The 25,457-nt window shown below is 32.1% G+C and overlaps 1 protein-coding gene across 1 annotated transcript; it reads left to right on the top strand.

Moving 5' to 3' along the window:
- The first annotated feature begins 11,168 nt into the window (after positions 1-11,168).
- On the top strand, positions 11,169-24,625 carry LOC132726549 (uncharacterized). Its single transcript, XM_060711880.1, has 6 exons — positions 11,169-11,255; positions 16,090-16,684; positions 17,973-18,131; positions 18,621-18,944; positions 22,227-22,296; positions 23,802-24,625. The coding sequence occupies exons 2-6, from the start codon at positions 16,109-16,111 to the stop codon at positions 24,623-24,625; spliced, it is 1,953 nt and encodes a 650-aa protein (XP_060567863.1). The 5' UTR covers positions 11,169-11,255; positions 16,090-16,108.
- Positions 24,626-25,457: the final 832 nt, after the last annotated feature.

The following is a 25,457-nucleotide window of genomic DNA, read 5'->3' as shown; positions in this document are numbered from 1 at the left end:
AATTATTTTATGATTAAAGACATAATTATTAAAAAAAACATTATCAGCAAAAAAAAATCATAATACTAAAGTTACATATTGATATGTTAGATAATGAATGTAATACAATATGATAAATAACAATCATCAAAATCAGTTCATTAAATATCAATTTCTGATCATTGTAGTAATATTGAAATTGATGAAAGTAATATTCAAATGTGTATTTAAATAAATAAATGAAAGAAATGCAGTGAATTATTATATTATATGATAGGAAAAGGGAATAATCAGACAAGCCACACAAACACGAACATTTAGTAATTTAATTTAATTGCAAACGTTTCGGCTATATGCCTTCATCAGTGCAAAACATAATAAAATTACCGGAAGCGACGTCATAACGGAACACGCGTTAAACGCGCGAAAAACGTTATGGCGTTTAGCGGCAAAACTATGATAACATGTAGAAACAAATATTTATGCTATAAATAAAGCTGGTACATGAATTAAAATGGATCAACAGTGATACAGATGTCTATTAGACAGTGTTAATAAAAATAAGATAATAGACAAACATATTAATATTCATGTAACCTATTATAAATCAAACAATACTTTATTATTTAGTCCATTTGGAATCATAGTATTTAATTTATGGATCCAAAAAGATTCTTTACATAACCGGTCCATGTTGTTGTCTATAATTTCTATAGGTAAAAATGAAAAATCTGACAATGAACACTTATTATCGTTTGATCCGAAATGGATCGCAACATGTGAAACTGGATTAACGTCACAATTTCTTATATCAAATCTATGTTTATTCATTCTGCATGATACATTTTGATTAGTCTGACCTACGTATTGCTTTTTACAGCCTTTACATGTAATGAGGTAAATTACATTACGCGTAGTACAATAACATCATTGTGTAAATCAAAAGAACTACCTGTTATGCTGCTATTAAATTGGGAACCAACAATTATATTGTTACAATGTGAACATCTACTTCGTAAACATTGGCTAGATAAAAATGTGCGATCAAGTAAAGCACTTCTCATAAGATAATCTCGAATGTTTTTAGGACGTCTATATGCTAAAATAGGTTTGAACTTGGTATGTATATTTTTAACGCTTACCTTATCAGACAAAAGTAATAGATTCCAATATTTATTTAAGATTTCACCAATATTAGGCAGAGATGTATTAAAACATACAGTAAAAGGTATTATTGAACTAGTATTTTTAACGACAGGACTTAGAGCATCATTTTTTTTATTTTTTTTTTAGGAAAAGGGAATGGTATATGTAAGAAATATGTCAATGGTATTTACAGTTGAATGTTACATGTTATACAATATTAAGACAATGGAATTATTTATACTAATACCAGTTGTATGATATATAGGACAAATGATTGGTTTATGTAAATACCGGTTATATGATATATTGAACTAGGGAATGGTATATATGAATACCAGTTATATGATATATAAAGGACAAGGGTATTGTATAATAAACACCACTTATATGATATATAGTACAGTGGAACAGTATATCTTATTACAAATTATATGATATATAGGATTATATGATACAGAGGAAAAGTAAATGGTATATATGAATACCAGTTATATAAGATATAGCACAGGTGATCAGTATATGTAATAACCAGTTATATGATATATAGGGTTATATGATATATAGGATTATATGATACAGAGGAAAAGTAAATGGTATATATGAATACCAGTTATATAAGATATAGGACAGGTGATCATATGTAATAACCAGTTATATGATATATATATATAGGGTTATATGATATAGAGGAATAGTCAATTGTATAATAATGAATACTTGTTAGATGATAAATATGACAAGTAAATGGTATACATAAATTGTTTCATTTACATGTTATATTTTAGTGATTCCTTCTTGGATTGTTTTATATTGTAAATATTGAAAAAAGTTAAAAATCATATTTATGTAAAACAATTAATGTGTACAAGTTAAAACTGTTAGTATTATTCAAAGTGTAAAGTTAAAGGGACTCCACTGAGGATTTTTGACATGTTTGGAATTATATCTTCTTGATTTTTGACATGATAGGATTGGAGTTATGTTCTTGAGGTTTCCTGCTATTTTAATATAACTATTAACTTGTGTGCGAAATTTCAGATCATTCTTCGAAAATATTTGTAATCAATTTAGCTCGACTATTAAGAGAATAGCTACAGCTATATACAGGGGCGGATACAAAGCATGGTTTCCTGGGGGCTCTGGGGGCTGACATATGGGTGGAAGATTTTGATAAAAATAACAAAACAGGCAAAAATTGTGCATGTTTGAAGATTAGGCCAGCATCTTGTTCATGTGACAAAAGTTGTAATTGATGTGTTTGTTTTATAGCTCATCTGATGAGTGGCAATGTACTTTGCTTATATATGTGTATACTATTTTATTTTGTAAAAATTTAGATGATATGGAAAAAAGAAAACTATATGTACTTGGGATGGGCCTGGGAGGGGTGTCCCCTCCCATAGACTGAGAAAATTTTGAAATATGAGGTTGAAAATGGTATTATTTCCTTGATTTTCTAGTGCTGTTTATGGTACCTTTTGGATGGTTTTACATCACACTGTATTTTGTAGAGGTTAGTGTTTGCAAGGTCTATCAAATAGAATTCCCCTTGTGTTTAGTAGTAAGCGTTTACAAAATAACAGCACACTTACCAATGTATGCCCGACCGTTATAAAAAATAATTTCAAACACTTGATCAATTTACTCATCTGAATAATAGAGGATTTTCCAAAGTAAAGTGGTATGAAAATACTGCCTTTCTATTGTACAAAAACATAATTTTAAACACTAATATTCTATAAGATTTTTTTTCCATCAATGAATCCAGAGGTCAGTACAATTCAAAATTTATTTAAAAAATATAACTGTCATAAAAAGTTATTAAAAGCAAATGATCAATCATTTTATCTTGATAAAAATCTTAGTAAAACTAGTTATTAAAACACGATTCCTTTAATATTATCTTCATAAACTCTCCATCTTTTTTATTTACAAATAATAATTTTCTTAATTATAGGGCTTTCATAAAGAAAATGGAAAAACAATAATAGTAAAATATGGTGTAAAATGTAACACATCTATTTGCCACTATTTGTGACTATTAATTTCATTGGACCTCTGGAAAGTAATAAACCAATCAATTATGCAGTTTAAACTTTGAAGTCTTTCAAGCATGTTGATAGATAAAGATCTCTGCCAAGCCCCCAGGCAGGAGATTAACAACTGGATGACAGCAATAAATGTTTTGATAAGGGAGTACACTACAGCCAATAAAGTTTGAAACTGACAAAAATATATTCCAGCACAGCTGATAAACGTATCTTTGGGCCAACCTGGGGGGGGGGGGGCTGCAGCCCTAAAGCCCGGGCCTGAATCTGCCACTGATATACTTGTAGTAGTTACAAAGGTGTCGCATTGGGTTCACACTTAGGTTAAGGTTTTTGCGTGCAAAATTGGTATCTAAAAACTACTGAAGTAAAATATCAATTGACACATTTGATTACCACAAGTACCATAGCTGTTTTTTTCATATTTAAGCTCCTTTCTGCGACTAAATAATTATTGGTTAAATTTTTACATGTAAGCTGTATCTCCATAACAACTACAGGGTGGATTAGAACTTCACACATATATGAGAGTGATAGGAAGTCCCAGAACCATGAACTATAACATAGATTTTGACAGATTTATTTCCCTTTTTGATGTTAGAAAATTCTGCATTATCCATCACTGTGGATAGTTGAGCACACTGTGGTGTTGAGAGCTCTTGTTGTTCAAAATTATATATAAAGTGTTTAAATGTTTATAGCTAAAGTCCGTCTGAAAATAACAGTTCATTAATATCGATTTTCAATTTCATTACGAGTATATTTCTTTAGTATCATTTTTATGTTTTTCCGTATTGAATACCCCGATTAATCTGTTTTTGATTTTCTATTATTATTCTTTTTTGCTTGGCTTTTAGGCTTCAGTGGAGCTCCTTTAAGTGAACTCTTTGCTGTTTGTGTTAGAATGATAAATTTAAACACAAGGCAATGCAAGTATAGATATACCGTGCTGTAAATTTAGAAGTACTAGTATATAATGTTACTACATAGTATAACATATTTTTTAATCAAAGCAAGTTATACACCATAGATGTAAATATGATTTCATTATACCTTCATTCATATCCTCAACAGAAATAGAAATGTACAATTTAAAAAAAAAATATACATGGCTGTCAGGTGCAAGTGCTTGTTGACTCCTCAACATTTTTGATTGCCTTAATGCTTTATGATAGTAATGATAAATCTACATCTTATTAATTGTATGTTAGTTTTTTATGCTTGCTGATGTTAGTATATACCAATGTTATATATAAACATATGTTGATGTCTGTTTGTTACATGAAATTCTGATTGAATGTATATGGTACATATGTAGACATATTATTACATGTTAATAAAAGTATATTGTATAATTACAAGCTAATGCAATATCTTTTTATGAAAATAAGATCATATTATTTTTTAACAAGTAATGTTATGTGACATGTAACAATACATACATTTAAACAGTTATACCTGTTTGTTTAAAGGCCGATTAAGCCTTAAAAATGCAATCACTTTTATTTTTTAAAAACTTTCATTTTTTGTCCAAAAAGTTTCTTATTGACCATATATATGAGCCATATTCAATTTCCTTTGCATTTTAGCAACTAGTACAGTTATGATAAATAAGTATTTTATATGGATGTGAAATAACCATTTTGTTTACAGTTTGTTTACACCAATCATATTTTCTATTTTGTGTCAGTTGTCAGGTGATAAGAATATCACATGTTGTAAATTTATTATTACAACATTATATAACAAATATTTGCTCTTTTCCTAAAAATAAAAATCTATTCATTTCTGAGGTGTAATGTGCCTTTAAACTTAAAATTTGAATGTTAAATAAATTCATCTAGTATAGTATGTAAACATATAATTACATGAAGATTGTTATTAATTGTTTACTAGATATATGAATGTTTATGTGTATTTTATGCTTAGATATGTTATGTCTTATGAACACATGCATCAAACATGTTTGTTTTGACTTGGAATATAGATTTTGTAATTCTAGTTTATTTGTAAACATACAATTTACATGTACTTGATAACAAATAATAAAGAACTGTCTTGTTACATGTAACTATACATACATTTTAAACAGGTGAACATGTTTGATTTAAAGGTCCATAAAGCCTTAAAAATGCAATCACTTTTATTTTTCAAAGGTTTTTATTTTTGGTGTTCAATTTTTCCCATTTGCCATATTTTTTGCATTTCTGCAACTAGTACAGTTATGATGAATAAGTATTTTATATGGAAGTCAAATTAGAATTTATATTTTGCTTCGCTATTCATATTTTCTGTTCAAATTCATTTTGTGTCAGTTGTCAGGTGATAAGAATATCACATGTTGTAAATCTATTATTACAACATAATAAAACACATACAAATGTATTTGCGTTTTTTACAAAAATAAAAATCTATTCATTTTTTGAGGTGTAATGTGCCTTTAAACTTTAAATGTAGAGTAAATTCATTTATATAGCATGCAAGTAAACAAATAATTACATGAAGATTGTTATGAATTGTTTACTAGATATATGATTGTTAATGTTTATGTCATGTTTAGTTATTTTATGTCTTATGAACACCTGCAGTAAACATGTTTGTTTGTTACTTAGAATATAGATTAAATCTATCAAGTACATTTGTAAACCATTATTTACATGCACATGATAAACAAATCTATATTGTCCATATTTATGCTTAAACAATTCTATATATTCAGTTAAGATAAGTTCAATGTGGAATATTTTAAGGTAAATTGTATACATATATATATTTAAAGCTGCACACCTTCAGATGAGCCAAATTATTCTTTATAAAAATCAAACTTGCGAGAAAATTTTCTAAGACTTTAAGAAAAGTAGAAAGATTCAAGCAATAATTTAAATGATATTTGCAATTTAAGACCAATTGTGTTGTATTTATCATCATATTTCTACTGTGTGAGTGTTGTGTGCAATAAATAGATTACATTCCTTGTTCAATTCACAATATTTACCTTTAAAAAGACTTAAACATAATTCATGATAATTAGCATGAATCAGAAGGTGAATTGCTTTAACATGAATCATAAACTTGAAAAGTATCTAGATAAGTAGACATAATTCTGTTTGCAAAACTTGTCTGAGAGCACTTATCAATTTGAAATATGCACAATTCTATTCTCTTTATTTATTAGAACTTTGTATGTTTATTAGAATATGTTTGTTTTAATGAAGAGTTGGAAGTAAATAAATGAAAAAAACTGTTTTATTTGTCATAAGCAAGATGATGAAAACTAGCAAATTAAACAGTTCTATTCGGTATTACATGTATATTAATTAACTTTGTTAAAGTGTGTCTTGATTTGTAATTCTATTAATTGATAAAGTTATGGAGAACTATATGGGATTTAAATTATAGCAATACACACTTCCTTTCAGCCATTGATTGACTAAAGATTTTTTTTTTGTATCTTTTTAACTTTTTTAACTTGTAGATTTTTAAATTTCCTCACTGTATTTAGAATGAATAAATACAACAAAAAATAACAACGTAATGTTCTATTAGTGCAAATATAGTATGAATGTAAATTGTTTTTGATTAATTAAAAATAGCTTAATATGTTTTTTAAATGGTGGCATGCATATCAGGTTAGAGAAATGTTAACAATATATAACTATTAGATCTTGTCACATAAACTTTATAGAGCACTGGGTTATGTTATTAATGTAATACAATGTACTTTTAAATTAGTAAAATGTATTTGTTTGCTTGTTTTGATAGCATGAGTGTGTGACTGTTCGTAATAAAAAATGTACAGAACTCATTTGTGCAATTATTTGTTTTTCCCTCTCCTACAGAACTAAATAAGGGCATATAACTTCTTAAAATTTTACTTTCTGATTTTTGATCTTCAAACATGGTACAGTAAAAACTCTGAATACCGGACCCTCTGAAAACCGGAATCCTCTAAAAACCGGACCATTTTAAAAGTCCCGTATTTTTTCCTTAAATGTTCATTGAAAAAAATCCTCTGAATACCGGAACCTCTGAATTCCGAAAACCGGACGTTTTTTATGGTTTCTAATGCTTAACATGCATAACAAATCCTCTGAAAACCGGACAGCAATTTTATATTGATTTGATGACCAGTAGATGACCCCTACTAATTTTTGGGTCAAAGGTCAAGGTCGCATTGACCTTGAGGGTAAAAATTGTTTCCGATCAATAACTAAAGAACTTTTAGGCATTGGAACTTCGAACGTGGTATTATGATTGTTCATGACCAGAAGATGAGCCCTATTATTTTTTGGGTCAATTAAGGTCACATTGATATTATAGGTAAAATCGTTTTCTGATCAATAACTTAAGAACCAATAGGCATAGGAACTTCAAACTAGATATGATGATTGTTCATGACCAGTGGATGATCCCTGTTGATTTTGAGGTCAAAGGTCAAGGTCAAATTTACATTGTTGGTAAAAATGGTTTCGATTAATAACTAAACAAGAGGGCCATCATGGCCCTGAGGTCGCTCACCTGTATATAGGCCCCTGGAGCAGGACCAGTTTAAACCCCAGGGCTTTTATTTGAACAAACTTAAGACACCCATTAGAAGGTGTTTCTTGATGTTAAGTTTTTACTACACATATATAATGAAAAACAATGACCTCTGTCCTCCCCCACCCCCTCCCCCGGCAGGGCCAATTTTTACCCAAGGGTTTTTATTTGAACAAACTTGGTAGACACCCATAAGAAGATGTTTCATGCTAAACATCTAAGCTCATTGGGTTTTTTAAAATAAGATTTTTTAAGTTTTTACTATACACATAAAGATAAAAGCAATGACACCCCTGGGGCATGGCCAGTTTTGACCCCAGGGATTTTATTTGAACTAACTTTGTAGACACTTACCAGAAGATGTTTCATGCTTAATATCTAAACTCTAGCTATTTGGGTTTTTCAAAGAAGATTTTTAAGTTTTTGCTATACACCTATATCAGGAAAATCAATGACCCCCAGGGCGGGGCCAATTTTGACCCCAGTGCTTTTATTTGAACAATCTTGGTAGACACCCATTAGAACACGTTTCATGCTAAATATCTTAGCTCTAGCTCTTTGAGTTCTTTAAAACAAGATTGTTTAAGTTTTTACTATATGCATATAGGGAAAATCAATGACCCCCATGGGGCGGGGCCAATTTTGACGCCAGGGCTTTTATTTGAACAAACTTGGTAGACACTCATTAGAAGATGTTTCATGCTGAATATCTTAGCTCTAGCTCTTTGGGTTCTTTAAAAGAAGATTTTTTAAGTTTTTACTATATGCATATAGGGAAAATCAATGACCCCCTGTGGCGGGGCCAATTTTGACCCCAGGGCTTTTATTTGAACAAACTTGGTAGACACTCACTAGAAAATGTTTCATGTCAAATATCTAAGCTCTAGCTCTTTCGGTTTTTTAAAAGAAGATATTTAAAGTTTTTTTCTTTCGGTTGCCATGGCAACCAGAGTTCTGCATGGAATTAAATTCTTGAACAATTTTTTAAAGGTGACCACAAAAGGAACATTCCTGTGAAGTTTGGATGAAATTGGCTGAGTGGTTAATAGGAGATGTCATTTGAAGTAAAAGTTTACGGACGGACGACGGACGGACGCCGGACGAAATGCAATCACAAAAGCTCATCCTGTCACTTTGTGACAGGTGAGCTAAAAACGCTTATGCCTAGAAACTGATGATTGCTCATGACTAGTTGATGACCCTTATTGATTTTGTGGTCAATTGTAGATCAAAACTTTCCGATCAATAACCTGACAATTCATTGGCTGTTAGCCCTCAAACTTCATAGGTGCATTGTACTTTGCTAGTAGATGACCCCTATTGATTTTTGGGTCAAGGGGTCAAGGTCATATTGACCTTGTAGGTAAAAATTGTGTCCGATCAATAACTTGACAAGCCATAGGCTGTTGACCCTCAAACTTTGTAGGTGCATTGGTCTTGGCAAGTAGATGACCGCTACTGATTTTGTGGTCATTGCTATAATGTCATAGTCATATTGACCTTGTAGCTAAAAACGATTTCTGATCAATAACTTGACAAACCATGGGCCTTTGGTCCTCAAACTTCGTACATGGATTGTTCTTGGCGAATATATGACCCCTTTTTACTTTGGAGTCAAAGGTCAAGGTCACCTTATCCTGGTATGTCAAGACGGTTTCCTATTAATAACTGGACAACCGATTGACTCTTGACCTTCAAACTTCAGATGCATTGCTTATAGTCAGAAGATGACCACAATGGTATTTTGGGGTCAAGGGGACAGAGGGCAATATCACATTGACCTTATAGGTAAAAACGTTTACTGATCAATATTTCAACAACTCATTGGTGAAGTTTGTAACTCCCGAAGACAGCGAAAAACATCATTCCTTTTTTATGTGACCTAAATTATGTTCGGTGCGCCAAAGTAAAGCAATTTCTTTTTATTCTATAAGTTTCTTATAATTGGCAAGGCTGTATCTAGAGTTGCCATGCAACGCAGCAGAACATCTATGCACTCTCATAGAGACTCGTCTGTGAAACTTTTGCCGGAAATAGGTAGGCTTATTGATGAGTCATTGACGCGAATACCAGCAACATTATATAACACAGCAATTTCTTTTATCTCAAAGTTTTTTTATGGCAGGCTGATCCTTGTTGTTGCCACTAAATGTGAAACAAATAACAGAATATATAATTATAGCCTTAATTTATGCCTTTGCAACGATATGCTTGTGAGACAATCATTAGCTGCATATCAGCTATATATGTAAAATCACAAAATCAATGACATGAAACCTTGCTAATTAGAAAACTTATAAGTAAAGGTGAAACGTTTGAGTGAAGACTCAAGACAAGCCCGGGGTTCTAAGAATACACGTCATTCTAAAACAGACAACTTTTTGAAAACAAATTTCAGCTTTACAAAGTGTTTGTCTCTCTCAGTACAAGAACATGTTATTTGAAGCTGCTTTTTCGCATGCATACATTACAGTTCTTAGAGAAAGCTAAATGTCACCAGGCTAATTCCTAACAAAACAAGAGATTTTCATGCGTACTAACAAATACTTTTGTGTCCTTTTCTCGATATCAGAATAAAATATATAAGATACCATTGCACTTATCTAACTAGTATTATTTACATAGACCAGACCTTCGGAAGTTTTCCATAAAATAACATGTGATAACAGCAACATATAACATAACAGCAGGTAAACTAACAGTTACTTATAAAGTATGGTGCAAATGAAAACGGTTCCAGTATTTATCGGTCAACGGAAAAAGAATGCGGTGTTTAAATTCAGTGTTGTACGGTGCTCCAATATGCGAGTCAATAGGCCTTTTTTCAACATATATATTCCCTAAAATTTACAATACAAACACACAATTTTGTATGGAACTTGAATTTATGCCTAACCATAATGTATACACGAGCTCGTAAGGTCATAGAACAAATACATTGTTGTTTTAACACATGTTTTTGTGACAAGTACGAGTCATGTTGAGGTAGACACGATCTTTTGTAAAAACTATTTCTTCGAAGTATGTAATTTTTTGTGAATTGTGTTGTGCTAGATTAACGATAAATTGTTTCAAAAATTCGATGGAGTACTTAAACAATTGAAAAAAATTTGCAATGTCCAGCAGTAAGATATTTTGTAAGCTATTACCTGCAATTTGTTTATCCCGCCATTAATATTTTGTCCAGAAATATACGGTGTCTCGGTCAGAAGTATGATATTTTGACGTTGCGCCGAAAAGTTGTGGTAAACACCCTATCACCGTGAATTAGATGATAAAAAATGATATATACCTGCTATTATTTTCTCATAATAAAGAAAAGGCACAATATTGCCTCAAATAATCATTCGCAAAGAGTCTCTTCCAGTTGTTTATTTAACCCTTTTTTCTAAAGAAAGTGTAGGAAAATATTTAGTGTTGTGAAATCTTTCGATAATTTAGTAGTGTTCGTTTACAGTACGCATGCGCTGTAAAATTGGAGTAAAATAATAATGGCGGAAAATAGTCCAGGATAATATTTTCTCAAAATTTGAAGGAATTGCGGTAAGTATCTTGAAACGTTTGTGACTAATAAGTAAATTATTTTTTACTTAAATGAAATGTTAACATAACAAGTCAAAAACAATTAACTCGCTTAGGTAAATTACCAATGTTTTATCAATTGAAAACGAAAGTTGGATTTTGGGGAATTTCCGCGTGAGGCTAATAATCTTAAATATCAACACACATTAATTAAACTTTTTAGTTTATTAAGCTCTTCCTTAAATGAATTCATATATTGATAAATAATTGCAACAGCTAGTCCTATTGTATGGGGTATGATTATTAAAATGTGTGTGTGTACCGAAAACGAAAGTAGAAAATGGCAATTTATTTACCCTTTGTTTATACATTTTATTGAAAAATATTAGTTCTGGCTTCCAAAACTTTATAAGCCGCTCTTTAACATTTTTGTTTTTCATCTGATGCGGCATTAAAGTTTCGGATTAGACCCGTTACGAAACCTAACCAGAATAACATAAGTTGATTTATTCTTGTTTTTCACTTGCAAATACACTTGACCCAATCAATTATTGTGCATTTTACGATAAAACAATTATTTTAATATCGTTCTATAACAATTTAAGTATTAAAATATTACTACCGACATTAAAATTGCCTATTTAACTGTAAATCATCAATTTACGCCGACTGTATTCGGCCATGACATTCAGGTGCCACGCGAGACCTCGTATGACGTCATTGGCGGGAACAGATTTGAATAGAGTCGTGTGTTATATTTAGAACATTTTGTTGACATGATTTCGATATTTTTATTCAAGATAATGTTCTTTTTTATTTTCATAAATTTTTTAGTACTTAAATATGATTTTATTGAATATAAAAGTCAGTAAATCACCTTTTTCCATATCTTTAAAAAAAGTAATCTATAAAAATATTGGAGGCACATGGGTTCATAAAGGTCAATCTCGTAATCACGTGGTCAAACATTTTGGCAATATGGCGGCCATTTATGACTTTTATTTAAATTAGAACATGCAATGTATATAACATGTAACATTTTTATAACAGTATCAAATTTAACCATTTTTGGCATGTAATTTCATTTTATTATTATAAAATATCATATGAAGAAAAAACTTTATGAACTATAAGTCTTATTCGGTATCTTCTGTTCTTCACGTTAAGTGTACTGAATCAACCGTTTCCAAATGTCGCGAATTGCCAGGTAATATGCGGTATGTCTTAATACCGGAGATGACTCATATCCTCAGATATGACTTTATAAATATGACTTATATTTTACAAAGTAATTATTTTTTTATTATATTTTCTTGATACTAAGTTTTATAATAATAAGATGATTTTACATGCAAAATATTGTTAAATTTTGGTCAATAAATAAAAAAGTTATATAAGTTATATTCGAATTACGTTCTATAAAAGTCATATCTATAGCGGACAGAAGAAACCGAATATGACTTATATTTTATAAATTGATTATTTTTTTATACAGTGTTTTATAATAATAAAATGATTTTATATTCAATATATTGTTAATTTGGTTTATAAATAAAAAAGTATTTACATAAATAACCACAAACCAGGGAAGGAATTTTCTCTGTGTCACGCAGTTACATGTACTGCATGTGCGTGGAAATAACCAATTATAGAACATATCAAATAGAGGAGTGGAAACTGGATAAAAAATAATGTTTGTTCAATTAATGAATATTTGTAAATCATTTATATGGTCACACGTTTACAATTGATTTCAATTTTTAGCTCACCTGTCACAAAGTGACAGGGTGAGCTTTTGTGATCGCTTTTCGTCCGGCGTCCGTCCGTCGTCCGACCGTCCGTCGTCCGTCCGTAAACTTTTACTTTAAATGACATCTCCTCATAAACCACTAAGCCAATTTCATCCAAACTTCACAGGAATGTTCCTTTGGTGGTCACCTTTAAAAATTGTTCAAAGAATTTAATTCCATGCAGATCTCTAGTTGCCATGGCAACCGAAAGAAAAAACTTTAAATATCTTCTTTTAAAAAACCATAAGAGCTAGAGCTTAGATATTTGGCATGAAACATCTTCTAGTGAGTGTCTACCAAGTTTGTTCAAATAAAAGCCCTGGGGTCAAAATTGGCCCCGCCCCGGGGAGTCATTGATTTTCCCTATGTGCATATAGTAAAAACTTAAACAATCTTCTTTTAAAGAACCCAAAGAGCTAGAGCTTAGATATTTAGCATGAAACATGTTCTAATGGGTGTCTACCAAGTTTGTTCAAATAAAAGCCCTGGGGTCAAAATTGGCCCCGCCCCAGGGGGGTCATTGATTTTCCCTATATGCATATAGTAAAAACTTAAAAAATCTTCTTTTAAAGAACCCAAAGAGCTAAAGCTAAGATATTTAGCATGAAACATGTTCTAATGGGTGTCTACCAAGTTTGTTCAAATAAAAGCCCTGGGGTCAAAATTGGCCCCGCCCCAGGGGGTCATTGATTTTCCCTATATGCATATAGTAAAAACTTAAAAAATCTTCTTTTAAAGAACCCAAAGAGCTAAAGCTAAGATATTTAGCATGAAACATGTTCAAGTGGGTGTCTACCAAGTTTGTTCAAATAAGAGCCCTGGGGTCAAAATTGGCCCCGCCCCGGGGGGTCATTGATTTTCCCTATATGCATATAGTAAAAACTTAAAAAATCTTCTTTTAAAAAAACTCAGAGAGCTATGGCTAAAATATTGAGCATCAAACATGTTCTAATAGGTGTCTACCAAGTTTGTTCAAATAAAAGCCCTGGGGTCAAAATTGGCCCCGCCCGGGGGGGGGGTCATTGATTTTCCCTATATGCACATTGTAAAAACCTAAAAAATCTTCTTTTAAAGAACTCAAAGAGCTATGGCTAAGATATTTAGCATCAAACATGTTCTCATAGGTGTCTACCAAGTTTGTTCAAATAAAAGCCCTGGGGTCAAAATTGGCACCCCCCAGGGGGTCATTGATTTTCCTTATATGTGTATAGGAAAAACTTAAAAAATCTTTTTTGAAAAAACCCAAATAGCTAGAGTTAAGATATTAAGCATGAAACAGCTTTTAGTGAGTGTCTACAAAGTTTGTTCAAATAAGAGACCTGGGGTCAAAATTGGCCCCGCCCCGGGGGTCATTGATTTTTTTTATATGTGTATAGCAAAAACTTAAAATCTTCTTTGAAAAAACCCAAATAGCTAGAGTTTAGATATTAAGCATGAAACATCTTGTAGTAAGTGTCTACAAAGTTTGTTCAAATAGAAGCCCTGGCCCGGCCCCAGGGGTGTCATTGTTTTTAACTATATGTGTATAGTAAAAACTTTAAAAAAAATCTTCTTTTAAAAAGCCCAATGAGCTAGAGCTTAGATGTTTAGCATGAAACATCTTCTTATGGGTTTCTACCAAGTTTGTGCAAATAAAAGACCTTGGGTTAAATTGGCCCTGCAACGTTGGGGGGGTGGGGGTTGGGGGGGGGCTATATACAGGTGAGCAACCCCAGGGCCATCATGGCCCTCTTGTTTTAAATACCGGGTATTGAATGCCAACCACAGGTGCTTGAAACAAACTTTTTTTATGTTCTATATGGGCTATATACTAAGTATATACTATAATCTTAATATACATATATATAATATAGGCTGATTATGTAAAATATTTGATAAAGTGACAAGCGCCTGTGATGCCAAATGTTTTCAAACATTTTTTTTCCAAAATGAAAATGAAAATCACACCAAATCACCTCCCCGTGTCTCTAACAAATACTGCCGAATTTCTTTGTAATCTCGTACGTCTGCTAAGTGGGTGTTAAGACCCCTCATTTCAGATATTAATAAACAGGGAATATGCCAAGAAAATTTGTGTCAGTGTTTCTTTGTATGAATTAAATTATGATTATAAAATGTTAAACTTTAATAATTATTCAGGTTGTAAACACTATAATTTGCTTATTATTAACCACGGTATATTTTGAACAGCAAGGACGGGATTTAACCTAATCAATAACTTCGTAATTGCAGCAACAACAATAAAATTAGAATGGAAAATGCTTTAATCTTTATAGTTACTAGTCATTACTTGTCATTTATAGTTATATGATAAAAGAAATAAAGTTTTCATAGCTTATATATCTTTTTTGTTTTATCAAATGGTTTCTTTACAATATGCATATGTTTAATTATAACTGCATAGAGTCGTCAGTGTCCTTATGAAACATTAAAAAAATCTTGAAAGCTAAATATTGCCTGGCAATTGATATATTGCTGTATCGCCGATAATTCTTTACCGATATATCAATACAAAAATACTGATCGATCACACCATTAGTTTTTTGTCCCTGTAATTGATTTTTTTAGGAACACTTATCACATTAACTGCGAATTCACCTATATTCGTGGTCATGAAATTTCGTGGTTTTATCAAAACGGGCATTTTCGTGGGTTCTTAAATTTGTGGATTTTCAATTTCTTGTAAAAAAATAAAATAAATAACCTAATGCAAAGTAATCTTACACTTAATCGCCACGCATTTCACTTACCGCATGTACATATATTTAAGTATCACACAGTGCTTGCCAATAAATGTAATCCTTGCCACTGGGCGGCATTCATTACACAACAATGCAGAAAAGCGCTGATGCATGTTTGTAATATATAGAATAGAGACATGGCAAGAAGTACTTGTTGGGATGAAATTTCGTCGGATCTTAACCTACCCAAGAAAACCACAAAAAATCATGCCGTACATGCACGAATAATAATGAATTTACAATACCCAGTATTTTGGACTTTGAGACCATAATAACTTATTTATATAAAATTTAACATAATTTTTTTTGTTTTTGTTTGTTTAGATATTAATAGAGTATCAGGATGGCACATCAACTTCAGTTAGAGAAGGAAAAATACAGACAGTGGGTAAAGGCTGGTTTAGGACTTGGATATCTAAAGGAGGGACTGGTACCATTCTGTAATGACATAGCTGACCAACAACATAAGGATATCTTACAAAACATTCGGTCTAGAAAGTCACTATCATCAACTGTTACATGTGGCATCTGTCGAGTTGAAACTCTCAAGCCAGACCATAAGCCAGTACCTGGGAATGCTGGAAACAAAGTTTGTCCTCTTGGGCAAGTAAAATGCAACTGTTGCTGTAAGGGCAAAATTGCTTGTCCGAACAACATATGTGGCGCCATCTATGATTTTATTGTGCATCATCATGCCTCCACACCACCTGCACCTAACTGGAAAAACAGCGATGCTCAACAGTGGTTGACAGACCCTTGGAGCATTTGTAAGTGTTTTATAAATGTTCCAGGGTACGAGCAGAAACAATCTGCTGGTGAAACTGATTGTACTGGGTTATTACATCTAATGATAAATAACCAGTATTTTCATAGCCACATTGGATGTGATGTCACAGGAACAAACAACCTTTTTTCAAAGGTAAATCATTCATAAAATATCTTTTACTTATCTTTTATCAGTTCTATTGTAATGTAAATGCTGTATATTCAGCATTTAAGTAAAAGAGAAAATAATATTTATACTCCCGCACAACGAAGTTGTAAGGGCGTATACCGGACTGACAGCTCATCATCAGCTCGTCCATCCGGCCGTCGGGTTTTCCTTGTCTGCCCAATAAATCAAGATTCCTTTGACCCACAGTCTTTATATTTGGCAGGAGGTTAGTCATGATAAGTATGTAACCCTATTGATTTTGAGGTCACTGGGTCAAAGGTCAAGGTCACAGAGGCTTTTACTTCAATAAGTTTGATATTGATTTTGACATTTTTACATTTGAAGCATAAAAATTATGTTCTCATATATTCATCATAAAACACCCCAGGCAAAGCTGCATGAATGGGGGTATTCAAGTCATGCAGTGGCAGTTTCAGTTTTGAGCTCAAAGGTAAAGGTCACTTTGATCTTTGCCACAAAAACATGTAGAATGCATAATTTAGCAATGCAATGGCTTAATACCTTCAGATTTGGCAGGGGACTTGTCTTTGGGATTTATTCTGACAAAGAGGTATGCGGGGGTATTCACGCCATGACAGTGGCAGTTCTAGTTTAACAAAGAATGTTATGAAGTTATTCACCCCTTTAATGATTCACAACAAATGTATAAAAATCCACCAATCGTTTATGATAACAATTCACAAGGCTTGTGGTTAATATTTACTGTAAACATGTACAATTGTAGATTTGTATATAGAACTTTTTGTATACAGGCCTATATTTCCTTATCCCATGTGTCCAAATATAGGCCTGGGCATTCCCAAAGCAAACTTTGTCCTTTTTTTCCCCAATCCCAAAAAAATCACTTTCCTGAAGTCGGTGATTTGAAAAAAAGGTACAAACATTTTGTATTTGGTGTGGACGTTCCAAATGTTTCAGATATCTTTTAAATTCTTATCAGTTTCAGTAATATTTATTTAGCTTTGTTTAAAGAGTTTGCACATTTTATATGCTGGCATTTTTTTCCCAAATAATAAATTTCCCAATTATTTTTTTCCTTATTTGAATAAAAAATTAAGTCTTAGACACAATGTCCCCAAATTTGCAATGAATATTATACATGTAAGAAAAAGGCCTGGTATAATTTATGATTGCGTCTTTTATGAAGGTAAGTACCTAAACAAGTGTCAACAAAACAATTTTGATTGCTTAACAGTATACATACATGTATATGCATAGAACAATATTAAAACCTGTGTTTTCTATTCAATAGGTACGTCAGTATAGAAATAATATTTTCCACTCAAGCAGCATGGAATTAGAAGAAAGTGAGGCCAATTCATATATTGACGATATGATAGCAGTTTTACAAGATGGTAAAGAGCTATTACAACAACCAGATGCCCAGATAGCAGTGAATAAACTTCAAGATGTAAGTGTAAATAATTAATTATATCAGTTTGAAATCTTTATGGAGTTAACTTAAAATGATTAAAGATAACAGTCATGCCACATAATTCAGGACAAAGTTAAGGTAACCGAGTTTGAAGTGGTAATAATAATTCCCTTAAGTTAATTGATAAAGTCACATGAAAATATATTGTACCTATAAAATGTTAAATTATAAACAAAAGAGATCTTAGTTGTAAAGAACTTCTAAATTCCAAAAACTTTGAAATCTGAACAATTTTAAGGGTCCTGAAATTCTATATAATTCATACATCTGAAATTAAGGAATTCTAAATTCTGATATTGTGGTAAGGTTTGGATTATATCAATAAAAAAATTACTTTAAAATATTCGAAAATTGAAAAAGCGTGTGAAGAATATTATACGTTGTATTGAAGAGTAAATATTATAAATTACAAAGCTACATTTTTTATGATAGAAAATATAATAAAAACTGATTTCTTTTAATCAGCTGAAGAAGAAAGATTTCATTATTACCACTGAAAGCTTTGATGAAATTCTAAGAGAAATTAAGGAAGAACTGGCAAAAATTCTGAAATCGACAGAAAGTGCTGCAACTAAAGAAGAATATGATGATCTGAAGAAGAAGCTAATAGACCTTGAAGCCAAGATGTCTGGTGAAAAGGAGGGAAAGCTGGAAACTGAAAAAGAACTTGAAGGACTAAAGAAAACAATAAAAGAACTTGAATTCCAAATGTCTCAGGAAACACTTGAGAAAGCCGAATTGAAAAAGAAATTTACTGTTCTAGAGATACTTGTATCAGAACAGAAAGAGGTAAAACAAATTTCTTTCTGTTTGTTAACTAAAATGAGCCGCGTCACGACAAAACAAACATAATGTGTTTGCGACCAGTGTGGATCCAGACCAGCCTGCGCATCCGCGCAGTCTTATCAGGATCCATGCTGTTCGCTTACAAACCCTATTACAAGTACAGTAACTGATAGCGAACAGCATGGATCCTGATCAGACTGCGCGGATGCGCAGGCTGGTCTGGATCCATGCTGGTCGCAAACCAATTATGTCAGTTTTTGTCGTGACGCGGCTCAAGTGATGTATGTTAAGCGTATACATGTATATAGACATCTTTCCATTAAAGAAGGTCAAGACATGATAGGTAATTGTAAAGAAATTACTTTATGATTTAAGTTCTTGTAGTAATATACTTTAAATTACTTTATGATTTAAGTTCTTGTAGTAATATACTTTAAATTACTTTATGATTTTAGTTATTGGTGGTAATATACTAATAAATTACTTTATGATTTAAGTTCTTGTGGCCATGTGGTAATATACTTTTTAACTGAAAAAAAAAACCCAGATTTATCCTATGTACAATGGGTACAAAATGTATATAGCCTTAATTATCCAATGCTTACAAATATTGTTGGAATTTTTAAAAGTAAATTTTCCAAAATCCCCCGTATGAAAAAAAAAAGTTTTAGCATATTTCCTGAAAAGCATATGGCACATGCAGAAACTCCTTGCTTAAAGGGATATTCAGGTAAAATATCATAATGATCTTATGTACTCAAATCACGCCCTAAAAATGACATTTCTTAAAAGTCCCAGCATGAAATTCTGTTTTAATTTTATTTATTTTTGTTTAACGCGTAAATTTATCTATATATGTTTAACAAAATTTAGAAGCCAACAGAATCACTGAATAGTTTAAAGACAAAGAAGTCGTGTGACTTGAACAAACTCTTGAAGTTACAATAACAGATATTGTGGATATTGTATGATAGAAACAAGTGTAAGTCATTCATTTGACATGTTCTTTAATGTTTCCAGAGTTCACTGTGCCAACTATTGTGAAATCTTAGCGCACTAACCTGACCCATGCGGGTCAAGTTAGGAAACCAACATTCTATTCTTTATATGGAGAAAAGTTATGTTCCTTTGACTGTCTTATGTATTCATTTTGAGGGCATTTACAGAATAATGAATGGAAAAAAAAACAAAGTAAGAAATTAAAATGTTGCCTTTGTCCCCTTTAAAGGCCAAAACTCATTAAAAAAAAGGTCAAACTTAAAAGTTGAATATAGCTATTCTTACCCTGATGAAGGTCAAACATATAAGGTTTAATGTAAGCTGGCTGAGCTTCCTAATGGTGAAGGTCACATTTAAAAGGTTTAATGTTAGCTATGCTTACGCATCATTTAATGTAAGCAGTTCTTGCTCATGGTGATGGTCACACTTAAAGATTAAATGTTAGCTATGCTTGTTCATAGTGAAGATAACACTTATGGTGAAGGTCACACTTAAAGGTTGAATGTTAGCTATGCTTACTCATGGTGAAGATCACACTTAAAGGTAAAATGTTAGCGATGCTTGTTCATGGTGAAGGTCACACTTAAAGGTTAAATGTTAGCTATGCTTACTCATAGTGAAGATCACACTTAAAAGTTAAATGTTAGCTATGCTTACTCATGGTGAAGATCACACTTAAAGGTTAAAAGTAAGTATGCTTGTACTAAGTGAAGGTCACACTTAAAGGTTAAATGTTAGCTATGCTTGTACTTAGTGAAGGTCACACTTAAAGGTTAAATGTTAGCTATGCTTACTCATGTTGAAGATCACACTTAAAGGTTAAATGTAAGTATGCTTGTACTTAATGAAGATCACACTTAAAGGGTAAATGTTAGCTATGCTTGTTCATGGTGAAGGTCACTCTTAAAGGTTAAATGTAAGCTATGCTGGTTAAATGTAAGATTTGCTTGCCCATAATGAAGATCACACTTAAAGGTTAAATGTTTGCTATGCTTGTTCATAGTGAAGATCCTACTTAAAGGTTAAATGTAAGCTATGCTGGTTAAATGTAAGATTTGCTTGCTCATAATGAAGATCACACTTAAAGGTGAAATGTTAGCTAAGCTGGTTCATGGTGAAGGTCACATTTAAAAGTTTAATGTCAGCTATGCTTGCTCATTGTTAAGGTTACACGTAAAGGTTAAGTATGATATCTTGTTTGTTATGTTAGCCTTAGGGTTTGCCTTACCTATCGAATGATTTTCTTCAATCATTGCTTAGTTTACACAATTCAGCACTGATAAATGTTGAGATTGTTGTCCAGGGACAGATTTTGTTTCAAAATAAGGTATAGAACTATGAACTTTGATAATCATGTTGATAATTTTAGCTTCAAATTTGTACAACTTAGAAACATTCTTTGAGATTATAAAATGTGATCCAATGACCTACTCCTAAATTGCAGAGCATTTTCTTACAAATAATTTTGGGTGACTGAGTGATTAACCCATTACCCGATATACACGCCTTAAAACGTCTTTTTCACCCCCCCCCCCCTTATTGTTGTCTCAAATGGTGAAAACAATGCCTTATTTAGGCTCTCAACACTTGTTTTTGTTTGAGAAAAGTTGTTTAAATAAAAAAAGTGACCACTTTTCGGCAAGGCCCCCCCCAACCAAAAGATACATCAGGGGTTGCCAGAAGCGGGATATGACCCCTTTTGTTTGGGGGTTTGAAGGTGGGCGGCAGTCCCCCTCATCGCCAAGAAAATGTTGGACATGTGACAGGCTAAAACTGACCCCAGATCGATCATGAGGTAATGTGTAACCTACGCTGAAAAGAATTTGACTTTATCTCAATTCATTGAGAAGTTGCAGCACTTTCAAATCAATTTTGATGGAAAAAATCAATGCAAAATAGTGATTTTTTTGGCAATTTTGAGATGTCTCCTTGTTGCCATGGTAACAGGAAATTTAAGCCTGGGAATGTTGTTACAAAGGCAATGGTTGAGTGAACATTTGTACCAAGTTTGATTAGTATTGAAGAAGTTTATATAGTTTTATAGCAATTTGAACTTGTAACGGGAGACTTTTCAATGAAAACAGCCATTTTTTCAGAAAATGCTCATGAAGTAATGGGTTAAATAGGGTGATCATAATGGTTATTATGCTAAAATATAAAAATGAAATAAAATATGTACACAATTCTGTACATACCTTTGGGCATTAAATACTATTTATATCTTGTTGATTAGTTTTGAACAAAAATGTCTTTTTTGGAGTAAAGAAGATGATTTGTTTTTTGCAGGAAATGGCAAAAATTACGACAGTAACTTCCTTTGGTCAAAGTCAGGCAGATTATGAGCAAACCAAGTTAGGTGAGTGAATATTTGTTTTGATGGTGTACATACAAGTGTATGATATTGCCATTAATATGAAAACAAACAAAGAACAACTGAAGATCCTCGTTACTTTATTTTTTTAGAAATTTATTTAAAGAGACTCCACTGAGGTCTTTTGATATAACAGGACTGGAAATAATTTTTTGAGATTATCACTCCATTTGATGTAGATCTATACTAATAATTTATGTGCGAAATTTCAGATCATTACCTCGCTCCATTTTTCCAACATAATTCTTATAATAGTGAAAAATAACCCAAAATGGAAAGGAGTTTAAACGCTTTTTACTCAAATCAGACAGAGAATATCATAAACATACGATTTTCAATGTTTTTTGTTTTTTTCTTAATTATATTTTATTTATATTTCTGTTTAAAGTACTCATGATGATCTATGTGAAAAATTTAGATTTTATGTTTTTAATAGCCTTACAAACCTCAGTGGAGTTCCTTTAATGGTTTAGTACTTCGGATCATACAATATCATTAAATTTATAATGTATTTAAATTAATGCAATTAACATTTGATTATACTATACCACATAATGTGGTTGGTGCTATACTGGAATCACCTTGTGGCACCATTAGGTCAGTCATTCCATCTATTTGTTTCCATCGTGCCCGCTCTATAAATCATATACCCCTATAAAGATTTTCTTCAAATGCTTACCTCAACCTGTCAACCTGCAGGACCAATGCCACGAATGTACCAGCTCAAGGTCAATATCATCCTTGAAGAACAAATGCCAAACATCAAACTTTTTTTTCTTTTCTCTATAAATGTTATACTCACTGTCAGTGTGATTTACCTTAAACTTGCCTCAACAAGGCAATGTGCAAAACAAATGTCTGTGCATGGTTTTCTCAAGGCCAAAGTCAGCTATGGAGGTCAAAAATCAAATATGGGACATTGTCTTCTTCCCTTTATGCATCCTTTACCTTTTGAAGATTTTTCTTTCAAACTTGACTCATATGTACATCTTAACAGGCAATGTTTAGAACCGATGCCTCTGCAGTGCTGGCTCACAGTTTCTTTGATTATCAAAGGTCAAAAATCAGACTTCTTTAAACTGGCATTACTGTTTACTGCAACATGAAAAAACATGCCACAGCTGTGCCGGTTGAAGGTCAATGTAACCCTTGAAGGTCAAAAGTAATATATCGGACATTTTTCCCCTCTGCTTTATAAATACTACACCTCAGGTAACCAATGGAAGGTAGAAAGTCATATATCAAACATTTTGTCTCTCTATTAATACTACACTTGTCAAGGATTGTCTTCAATTTTGACACTGATCACCAGAATAAATCAATGTGATGAACCAACGCCACTGCTTTACCAGCTCAACGTTAAGATCACCCTTGGCTCTGTAAATGTTTCTTTCCCCTTTAAGATCTTGTCATGAGGGAATCTTGTTATGTTTAGATTATTTGTAATTTGTAAGTTTTGCTGATTTTATTGACTGCTCAATAAATTTCAGGTTGTCGTACTCAATTGATAGAACATTATCGCAGTGATGTACTTAAAGTATCAGCAATACCTTTACAACCAGATGAGGAAAATTATAACTTCAGTGATGTTTATATAAGACCCACTATAACAAACAAGATAAAAAAGAACAGAGGGGAGTCTGAGGAAAAAGAAATAGAGTCCATGTCAGAGATTTTCACAAAAAACAGGGAACCACAGAAATTTATTTATGTTGTTGGAGATGCAGGGTCTGGTAAGAGTAGTTTCTGTAAATATTTGATCAACTGTTGGTGTATGGCACACAGTGATGGACACAATGAAGATGATGAGTTTGAAGGAGTCAAGGAAATGAAGAAATTTGATTTTATGTTTTATATTTCTCTTAGACATAGCATAAAGATCCGAAGTATCCAAGAAATGCTTGAAATGCGATATGATAAGATAAAAAATTTAAGCAAACTTCTGGAAAATGATTCTGAAAAGATAATTATTTTGCTTGATGGTTTAGATGAATGGTCTTTTGACAGTGAGACTAGGAATGAGTTCCAGGCAGGCCTTCCGGAACGTGACTTCACAAAGAAATACACGATTGTTACTACATCACGACCATGGAAAATTCACAGTTTGAGAGTAAGTAATAGAGAGATTCATCAATTATTGAAATTAAAAGGGTTTGATAAAACACATGAAAAAGAAATGATTAAGAAAACAATAACAGCATTGAAAGAATCATTAGATCCTAGTGAGTGTGAACAAAAGCTTAAGGTACGTTCTGTGGTTGGCCTGAAACAGGTACCAATTATGCTGCAGCAATTGGTTTTGTCTATGGTGTGATGGTAAAACTTGATAAAACCTCAAGGTGTGCTATTTATACTGGTATGTTTAGAACTTTATTTCACCTGGAATTTCAATAAAACTTTAGGAAAGAATACAGAATGTATGGAAAGTTCTCAGAATGTTGAACTCCCTCAGTATTTAACAGATGTAGAGATATGTAGATTAAATAGTCATCTTATATATGGTGTGTCGCACTTGGCTTATGAAGACAATGTTCAATTATCCTAAGGATAAGTCCTTAACATTTGACAAATCTGTGTTTGATCATTTAAAAATATCACAAGATGTGCGACAAACATGTCTGAAACTGGGAATTTTGACAGAAGATAAATGTCCTTCTTTATCTGTATCCAAACCTAAAAGCTCATTGTTCTCTTTCATTCACAAATCAATGCAAGAATTTCTGGCTGCAGTGAATATTGGTATAAATTTCAATGCAAAAATGTGTTCATCAGATAGTACGGGAAATGTTGAATTAGTCAAAAAGTTTATTGATGAGGTTTTTCAGAAATGTGCAACAGTAAATGACATATTAGAGCAGTCAAATGTTATCATTATGCTATCTGGTCTTGAACCTAGATTAGCAATACATGTTTCAAAATACATATATGATACTGTGTCAGAAGAATCTCGTGTTCAAGAATACAGGAGAACAATACGTAGTAACATTCATAGCGATCATGATTGTATTACTGATATTCAAGAGCTTATGTTTGACTCAATTGAAGAATTAAATGCATCATGTAGTGTAGATAGTAATCGTGTATCTTATATAGGAGATTTGGTCATTGATTATAACGATGATTGTGATTTTGTTTGTTCAAGTATT

This window comes from Ruditapes philippinarum, unplaced genomic scaffold (assembly GCF_026571515.1).
Source record: "Ruditapes philippinarum isolate M1 unplaced genomic scaffold, ASM2657151v2 ctg9032_1_1_1_1, whole genome shotgun sequence".
Classification (NCBI taxonomy): Eukaryota; Metazoa; Mollusca; class Bivalvia; order Venerida; family Veneridae; genus Ruditapes; species Ruditapes philippinarum.
Note: the sequence above shows the minus strand (reverse complement) of the source record. Positions and strands in the feature narration are given on the sequence as shown.